Raw genomic sequence first — 9677 nt, forward strand, 5'->3', positions numbered from 1 at the left:
GCCGCCACGTGCGCTGCTGCGTCACCGCCCCGCGCCGCCCCGCGCCCGCCCCGCCCACCGGCGGCGCCGTGAGGGCTCCGAGCAAGATGGCGGCGGCGGCGGCGGCGGCGCTGAGGGGCGGCGGGCGGGGGGTGACCCGCGAGGTAAAGGGGCTCCTCGGGCCGATTGCCGTACCCCCTAACTCCCTCAGCTGTCGGCATTCCCTCCCGCTTTCTTAACTCGTGTTACGTTGTCCCCTGCAGGTGTTGCTGCTGGAGGCGCGGGGGCTCTGCACGAAGCCGGTGGGCACCGGGACGGCGCCGCCAAAGAGTAAGAGGGTGGTTAGATAGTGAGAGGTATCGGGGTGTCAGTAAAAGGAGTGGGTGAGGAAAGCTGGAGGAGGGTCACGCCTCGGAAGAGGCGCTGCATAAGCTGGGAAAAACCAAGGACTGAAAGGTCATCGCCATGTAAACGAGGGTTTCTGGTAAAATGTACCGTGTAGTAATAAAAGTAAAAGTAAAGGCCTGGCTGTGTGGAATATATTTATAGGCCATATACATAGACACACATGTGTGTAGTTGTATATTTATGAGCTTGTCACTTCTTCCCTGTTCACCTTAATATTCAAGGCCAGGCTGGATGGGACAGTGTCAGACTGTTCAGCGTGTACGAAGGGGAATGGCTTAAAACTGAAAGAAAATAGGGTTGGGTTAGGTTAGATATCAGAAAAAAATTGTTTACTGTGAGGGTGGTGAGGCCCTGGCACAGCTTGCCCAGAGAAGCTGTGGATGCCCCATCCCTAGAAGTGTTTTTAGGAGGTGTAAAACCTAGTTTTTAACTTTAGATGATTGCCCTTGTCCTTCAAAATGTTTGTGTTACCAGGATTAAAGAATAGGAAGACTTAGAGAAAGACTTCCAAGGTCCAAATATCCCAAATAGCAGCTCCAGACAACAGTGTAAGAAGCTGCCATGTCCTTCCTGTGTTAAATTTGGTTATAATGCTTCTTGCCCCAGAGGTTTGCAAGCCTGAACCTTGTTTTGGGTGCTGCCCTCCATCCCACATTGAGGAGTATTTGAAACCATTTTGTCCCTGACCAAAGTCAGAACAGGAATACAGATTTCAAACACTGATGCCTTGTTTGTGTAAATGGAGGCTCAGTGGTTCAGTGAGGTTTCCTGTCCCAAATTAGAGATCCAGGTGCTGGAACAGGAAAGCTCCATGGAACCACATGTAGGAGTGATCAGACTTGTTGACTGCTGTTGAAAAGATCACTGAAAGTGTAGTTGAATGCAGACTTCTGCCACCTTCCTAAATGCCAAAGCAAATAAAAGCCTGGCTGTTCCATTAAGAAAGCCTTCACTGCATAGATTAATTGAACAGCAAATTGCTTTTTATTACAATTTATTTTTTTGCATTAAGTGTATTTGAGATGTACTTTAGTATCAGTTTCTGGATTCACTGTCCTGCAGCTCTGATTTGTGTCAGGAGACCTCTTAGGCCAGCTTTCCCAGCCAGCTGCTTCCCCTGCAAACACTCCAGGTTAATTAAGATGCATAGGATGCAGCTGCCTTTGCCAGATTCTGACTGGAACAGGATGTGCAAATTTTCCTTGCTTTGATAAAATAGTCATGTTTACATACAGAGTCAGTGATGGGAAATAGACCTGTAATTTCTGCCTGTCACCTGAGTGTGAACAGGCTTTAAACACCTTCTGGGAATGATGCTGATGTTCCAAGCATCAGGAAGAACACATCTGGGAATGATATTCCTGTGACTGATACGGATGTGGTGTTCTTTGGGCAAAGTGATGCAGGTACAGATTAGCAAAGTTTGAAATACCTTAATTAAAGTGTATCAGTCATATTGGGTCTTTCAGCTTTTAATCATAAAGTCTGTCTTTTCCACTTATCCAAACTTAACTGTTTAAAGTGTTATTCCAGTAACTAATGGTCAAGTTGAATTTTACCTGCCTTCTTGGTTTCTTAGGATGTTGTAGCATTAATACTTTTTCAGGTTTTGCTCAGCTTTCCCTTGCCTGTCCTTCCTTTGGCCATTCTTGTGTTAGTTTGACCTCCTCTATGCTTCTCTGAAGAACTCTTCCATCCTGAGTGATGCTTCCTTGCATGTTAGTCTCTCCAGGCTGCTGTTTAGCTGGGTCAGGGAGTCAGACCTCTTCCAAAGGTGGCTGCCCATCCTCCTGCCTCCCCCTGCCCTTCCTTCCCATCCTGCACCTTCCATCTGGCAGAGAGAAGTATGTGCTTGAAATTATTCAAAATACTACCTGTAAACTTGATACTTCTTTTCATTGTATTTTGTTATGATAAAAACTCTGCATTTCTTTCTAAAGTACTTTGCTTTTATTTTCATGTGCTTGTCTCTTCTGTGGTGTTTTCATCATACAGGGTATTACTGTAAAAGACTAGTGAGGGGAAAACTACATTTAGTTTATAGTCTTATAAAGTAGGTCTGGATTTCCAAATTCTGCAGATAAATCTGCATAATGGGCTGGAAATCTGGTGAATTTTGCTGCTGGTTGGAAGTGGTGCAATTTGTAATGGAGTTGGCTTTGCTATAGCCAGTTCAAGCCATGGTGAATCTTCTTAATGTGCTCCCTGTCCTCCTTGACCTCCTGTTTTTTGTAACTACAACAGTATTTGCTGTTGCTCAGCCTCTTGAGGATGATAATAAGCATCCACAGGGTATTATGTACTCTCTGAAAGGACCTGAAAATTGCTACCTTCTTCTTCAACTGTTTGTTCCTTGTCTGGAGAGTTTAGCTTAATGCAGGTATCCACGAGGGAGAAAAAACAGACAGAAACAAACATGAAGCATCAGGAGATCTTCTAAGACTTCTTTAACAAAGAGGTCTCAAACCAGAAATAGGAAGTGAAGACTGTGGGAGATAAGGTCTTGGAGAAATAGTGTTGGACTGTGGGGGTACACCTCAGCTGGCAGAGGTCACGTGGGCAATGAACAAGTAATACCTTCATGGATGGCCTCAGGTATCTCTTACTCTGCTGCTTTGCCTTTTGGGAGTCATCCCTCCCTTCTGCTTCCAGGATAACTCTTGCAAGCAGCTGTGGCTGTGTCTCTTTACTTTGTCTGCTTCGCTGGCTTGTTCACAGACAAGCGTTGTCTCTGCAGCAGCATTTGAAGAGCTTGGCTAACGAGCCATCCTGATGCTCACCTGAGATAGGGAAGTGTCTGCAAACCGTTTCCAGTGATGCAGAGTTGAAGCACAGGGAAAACCAGCTCTTGGAGGAGTCTGGCAAAACGAGGAATATAAGGATTTATCTCCTGAGTTTTGGCATTGCAGCAGCAAAAACTGTTACATGCTACTACAACTCCAGTTCCTTTAACTTAAAAAGTCTTAAAACTTTCTGCTTTGCAATGCCTGTGTTTAGCATTATAATTCCTTCAATGTATTTTTGTACCAGATTATCTCTGAAAGTTAAAACTGTGTGACTGAGATCAATAACAGCAATGTCAGATACAATGATGATAATCCTCTTTATGCCGTTTCCTAGATGTAGTGGCACCACAGGGAAGCACCAAGCTGCTTGCCAGGAAGGCACCAGTTGAATTTCGTAAAATGTTGTCTTCTAGCTCTCTCCTGCTGTCTGCAGACAAAGGGGAGAGCATATCTAGTACCAGCCCCAAGGAAGCTGCAAAATGTGCTGAAGACACGAGGATGTCCATGTCAAGAAAAACTGTGGTTGCATTTCCTCAGCGAGGAGTTGTTTCCTCCCTTGAGGAGGAAAACCTCACTACACCTGCAAGAGGAGGAGGCCTTAGGAAAGAGTTAGTTGAAGAACAAACTTCATCTTCATCCAGCTCAGAGTCAGATTCTAGCTCAGATTCTGAAGATGAAAATATTGATGATTCAGAAGTTCCCATTAAAACTAAAGTTGAGTTTCCCAGGCGAGATCCTATCTTTTCTGAGAACATAGCAGTAAAGGCATCAATGCTGGCAAAAGAGAAATTGTCCCAGAAATCCCTCAAAGAATATGGAATTAAGAAGCTGCCACGCAAACCAGAAATTAATGTGTCTCCTGTAAAGCAGATCAAATTTTCTAAAACATCAGTCAGCCAGGAAACATCAAAATCCAAAGCAAGAGACCCCAAAGTAAAATCCACTCCAAAAGAGCAGAAGTCAGTCTTAGAACCACATGTGGTGAAAAGTCTGGATCTGACCAATGTCACTCATAAATCTGATCCTGTGGAGGAAAAGTCCATTGGAACCCAGGTAGCAGCTGTTCAACTGAAAGCCTCAGCAGTGACTCAGGAAGACAAAAAGCAAAAACTGATATCCAGAGGAGAGAAGGAAAAGGTGAAGGAGGCACAGGAGCTGGAAGCAAAAGAAGTAACTGCTCCTAAAGTGGAAGAGACTTCTGGAAGCACAGTGTTGGTGATGGGCACCATGGCAGAGGAGGAGATCACGCAGGAAGCAGGAGTCCAGGCTGGAGAAAGCAGCACGATAGAGGGTACAACTTTAAATTGTTTGAACTTTATGATTCATCTGGGCTAAGGTTTGACTTTTTTAAAGGGTTTCCACATCTTCTCTGATCTTTGTACTGAAGCTGACAGAGTGGCAGTGACTCTCTGGAAGATAAATTGTTGTTCATTGCTAATTGTTTTAAGCTGTCAGTAATACTCAGTCTCCAGCTATGCTGTGAAAGGAAGCGGTTTCATTTCTCTGTATTTATAGTTTCATAAAGCAGTTACTTATAAAATGGAAACAAGATTGCTTCCACTGTGAGCAAAATCATGGGTTTTATATGACAACACTTGTTTTCATTCTTCTCTTTTCTCGGAAGGATTTCGTAGCTGCCATTCTCATGAGTCAAACTTGATGCCATCTCATTGTTGCTTAAACCCTGCTCTCTTTCTGGTTTTGTTTTGGATTTTTTGGGGTTTTGATGGGTTTTTTTCAATCTATCAGTGTTTCAGATTTCAGTAGACTTTGAAAATTCATAGTGTAATGCCAGAAACAGGTGGTGTTGATTCTGAGACTGGAAGGTTGCAAATAACTCGTGTGGAAGTAGTGAGTCAGTTTTGTAGTGAGCTGTGGAGGAGACAGTGGTGTTTTCAGGGAAGACCATCATGCATCATGCAATCATCTCTTTGGCTGTGCTTCCCTATCTGACTTCCCCTTCTTATTTACTGCCATCCTCTTAATTGCCTGCTGATCTCATTTTGTGTATCTCGGTAGCAGATGTCCCTCTGGCCTGATCTGTCATGATTCTGCCTTTCATCTTAGGCAGTATAAATCTGCCATTCTTGAGACCCCTCTTCTCATTGCTACTCTGAATTAAAGAATTTGCCTGCTTGGAAGTAAAAGCAGCATGCTTGGATATCATCCTTCAGGAAAGGCCCTGGGGGCCAAGGGAACAGCAAATGGAATGTGAGCCAGCAATGTGCCCTCCAAGCAAAGGCCCCTGAGGGTTACTTGGGAGGAGCAGGCTGAGGGAGCTGCAGTTCCTCCCCTGGTGAGGTGCACCCAGGGTGCAGTGTTCAGTTTGGGGCTCCCCAGTGCAAGGGAGATGTGGGGCTGCTGGACAGCATCCAGCAAAGTGCCACTGAAATGATGGAGGGACTGGAGTAGCCTGTGAAGAAAGGCTGAGAGAGCTGGGACTGTTCAGCCCAGAAAAGAGAAGGTTCAGACAGAACGTCATCAATGTGTGGAAATAAACAGAAGGAGAGTGCAGAGAAGACAGAGGTAATGCTTTTTAGTGGTACACAGTGATGGGACAAGAAGCAGTGGGTACAAACTGAAACACAGGGTTTTGCCTCAACATCAGTGAACTCTTTTTTTTTACTGTGAGTGATGGAGCACCGCACAGGTTGCACAGAGAGGTGGTGGGGTCTCCGTCCTTGGAGACACTCAAAAGCTGTCTGGATGGGGTCCTGGGCCTCCTGCTGTAGCTGACCCTGCCTGATTATTTGGGGTTGGACCAGCTGACCTACAGAGGTGTCTTCCAACCTCAGCCATTCTGTGACTCTGAAGTGTCTGACCGGGTTAAGTGACAAAATAGTTGCATTTGTATGTCAGCTTCCAGGAGATGGTGCTGAGTAAAAGACCTGCCTTCTGTTTGAGGGGTTGGTTGGCTCATAATTTCGTCTGTTTCCTTGCCTTTTTCCCTGATGGCAACTCGAATGACTGGAAGTGGCCCTCTGTGCTGTGGTCCAGTTGACAAGGTGGTGATCAGCCAAGAGTGGACTCGATGATCTTGGAGGTCTTTTCCATCCTAAATGATTCTGCACTTCAAATAACAAAATGCAGCACTGTTTGCAAGTGATAATTTTGATTTGCTTGTTCCTTCTTGCAGTAAAGAAAGCATAAGCTTTCTTTAAAAAAGAACAAAAATTTGGGATGGGCTATTTTTTTATCTACAGATGATGCTTTTCTCACCATTCATCCACAGTGGAGTTCTAGATGCTCAAACATTATTTTTGTCTGGTGTCTCCAGATGTATCTTGTTCTCTCTTCCTTCTTTGAGAACAGCCACTGCTTTTCCTTGTTTGACATTCAGAGCTGCCTGTACCACCTGTAATTCCTACTTCTGTCCTGCCCCTGTGCCCTTTTGTCTGCAAACTCTGCAGCAGCCACACAGAAGATGTAAAAGGAATTTTTCTCAGTACAAACCTGGATGTTCAGGTGATATCATCCCTTTGTAGAGCAGTCAGCAAAACCTGCTGACTTGAACTGCTGAGTGAGGAGCAAAGTTGTAGCTGCTAACTCAGAAATAGGCCTGTGATTCATTTTGGAAGAATATCCCATGAAGTGCTTGCTCTTTAAGAGACAAAGCAGAGACCAAGGATGAAGTGTGGGCAGGATGAAGTCAGGAATAAATTTTTCCTTCGAGAAGCCAAGTGCAGTGTATTTGGGCAGGAAAAATGAGTCTCCATCTGCTTTCCTTCTTGCACATCTGTCTCCGAATTTGGAACAACTGTCTCTTGCAGGTTGAGTGTACTCTTGCCTCCACTTGGCTGTTCTTGGGGCTCTTTGGAGCAAAGAGCATCATCTGGCTCTTCTCTCTGTAGTGTTGTCTCCTATGAGCTGTGTCAGGAGGAACTGAGCAGTAGGCACAGGGCTATTTCCTGTCCTGTTTTGCTGAAACCATGACTTACTACCTTGAGGTTTATAAGCAAGCCTTGCTAAATGCTATGGATATTTCTCTTAATCTGATAGCTTCACACTGCAGTCATTATGTCATAAGTAAAGGGAAATCCTGGTGTTGCAGTTCTTGTGTTTCTATTGTAGGTGCACCTATTACTAAAAGGGCTTAATACAGTCTAACCTGAACCACCACATACAAACTTATATGACAAAGCTTTTCACTACATTGTGTGTCTTCTTCTATTGTTAAAACTCTGGGTATACAAGAATAAATTAATATTAGGAGTAAAGTTTTATTTCTTGCTATTTCCTTTGTTGTAAAATCAGCCTGTAATGAGAACCTTTTATGTAAATTACACTGCCTAGATTTGCATAATATTCTAAAAGCATAAGAATTAATGTTGGCTTTAACATGAAGTAAAGAGTTCTAAATAACTTTATTGGGTTATTCTTTTTGGAGTAGAGCTAATACAAAGTATAAAAGATTATATTTACAAAAAAAAGAAATTTGCATCAAAGCCTCTTGATATATTACTGTTTGGTATAACCACATTTGAAATTAAATTGTGGAGATCTTGCTAATTCCATCACTTCTCCCCATGGCAAAAATTCAATCTGTAAAGTAGCTCTAATAGCTGTATCTCATGGTCTGACAGGATGATACATCATTTGTACTGCTCCTTTGCCCCTCCTGCTTTGCTAAGAATGTCACCTACTGTTCTGGCTGGAATGAAAACCAAGGCAACTATGAGAAAGCCAGGAAATGCAGACATATGTCTTGCAAAGATAAATGGAATGTTCTGCCCTGTGCACCCCCAGCATTAGGTGGTAGTTTGGGTTTAAAACCTGCACTGTATGAGATGCCTTGTACTGATCCCTGTTCCCCACTGCACAGTAATGCGCTGCTTCAGGGCCAGACAAGGCACCAGCTGGGCTTAGGAAACTTCTCCTTTTGTTGTAGTTGCTGACTTTTCTCTTTTAAATGTTGACTGGATGAGGCATCTGACAGTTTATGAAGGCTGACTCAGTGCTTAAAAACATTGTCCTCTGGTGTAGCATCCTCATAGTCACCAGTTACTGTTTGTTTTCACAGAGACCACAGCGCCTGCTCAAGAGGAGTTTGACAATTCCACCTACAAGAACCTGCAGCACCACGAATATCACACTTACACCTTTCATGATTATATCACTGTCCTCTCAAAGTACAGGCAGCCTCAGCCATCCTCTGGAAGACCATCACCAAGGCACTGAAAGAACCACAGTTATAACAAACACCCAGGCAAGATGATGAATTGTTCTATTTAGCACTGTTGCTTCATCTGTATAATTCAAATCAGATAATAAATAATAAAGGCATAATAACTTGGGCTTTTGAACAGTCCTTCCTGGCTCTTGGGGTCCCTCACTTCTTGGCTTTTATGAGCGAACTGCAAATGAATCATCACTGAATAAAAATATATTTTCTACCTCACCATATATATTATTTGGTGATAGTGTAAAAAAGTCCTCACTTTTCAGTGTCTCCCAACTTTTGATACTGATCATTCTTACAGGACCATGTCAAAGAATCCCTCGGGATTCAACTGCCTGTGGAGTCCGAGCCATGGTTTTAATTTGGTGGTGTTGTCACTGTACTGCAGTGGGTTGTGCTCCTTGCACACAAACATGTTCCCAGCTCTGAAGAGGTTCTGTTTATTCTGGATTTGGGACTTAAAATCATTGGCTGGGAGCAGCACAAGAAGTATTTGTCTCCTGTGGCAAGAGTGAATGTTTTGTGTTAGTGGAGGAATGCAGGTTTATGTAATGTGATTGAAACATCTCAAAACCTCTGCTCTTGTAAAGGGAGAACAGAACATACAACTTTATTTAATCATCTGTTGGGGGCTCCAGCATCCAGGTTCTGCAGTAATTGAAATAATTTAAAATGTAAGAGAATCTCAGTGGGCACTTCCTAATGGACTTTACTGTGTTGATTAAACTCTGAGGACAAAAACCTATTTCTATGGATAGAAACATTTGAATGTTATTTTTAAATGTGGTGAAAATACCATAAGGGTAAAACCAGCTCCTGGTACTAATTGCTGGGAGTATGTTTCATTTCCCACTTCTTTTTTCCCCCCACTAAAAGTTAAAATTGCTGTCCATCCTCAGTCTTGCTCTGCAGAAAATGTGAGCCATGAGGCACTTCTCAATACACGTTATCAGCAGTTACAGTTGGGTCTCAGTAAATTCTGTATTTCCATCCTATTAGTAACAGTCTTCTGCCTTCTGGGAAAATGGCCTTGATGGCCGCCAGCTGTTGTGGGTTTAGTTCCATTTTGGCTTCTTGTTCATTTTGGGGCTTTTTGGAGTTAATTGGCCTTTAAGCAGTTCTTGCAATAACTCCAGCATTTTCCATCACCTGTCTGTATTCTTTCAAGCAACAGACCAGGAAAGATCAAAGGGAAAACAGAGTCAGCTTTAGGAGTCTATCTGGATATTGGATGTGAATCCCTGGGTGCAATTAGTAGAGCAGATATTTTATACTCTAACTTGGCAAAAATGTGGTAAGAAGGATCAAGAGGCCTACATCAATTT

At 43.4% G+C, this 9677-nt stretch overlaps 1 protein-coding gene across 1 annotated transcript; it reads left to right on the plus strand.

The window, feature by feature from the left end:
• The first annotated feature begins 48 nt into the window (after nt 1-48).
• On the plus strand, nt 49-8481 carry NDUFV3 (NADH:ubiquinone oxidoreductase subunit V3). The gene is made up of 4 exons (XM_069020127.1): nt 49-143; nt 243-309; nt 3508-4464; nt 8194-8481. Exons 1-4 carry the CDS (start codon nt 87-89, stop codon nt 8349-8351), a joined length of 1239 nt encoding a protein of 412 aa, XP_068876228.1. The 5' UTR covers nt 49-86; the 3' UTR covers nt 8352-8481.
• Nucleotides 8482-9677: the final 1196 nt, after the last annotated feature.

This window comes from Aphelocoma coerulescens, chromosome 1 (genome assembly GCF_041296385.1).
Source record: "Aphelocoma coerulescens isolate FSJ_1873_10779 chromosome 1, UR_Acoe_1.0, whole genome shotgun sequence".
Lineage (NCBI taxonomy): Eukaryota > Metazoa > Chordata > Aves > Passeriformes > Corvidae > Aphelocoma > Aphelocoma coerulescens.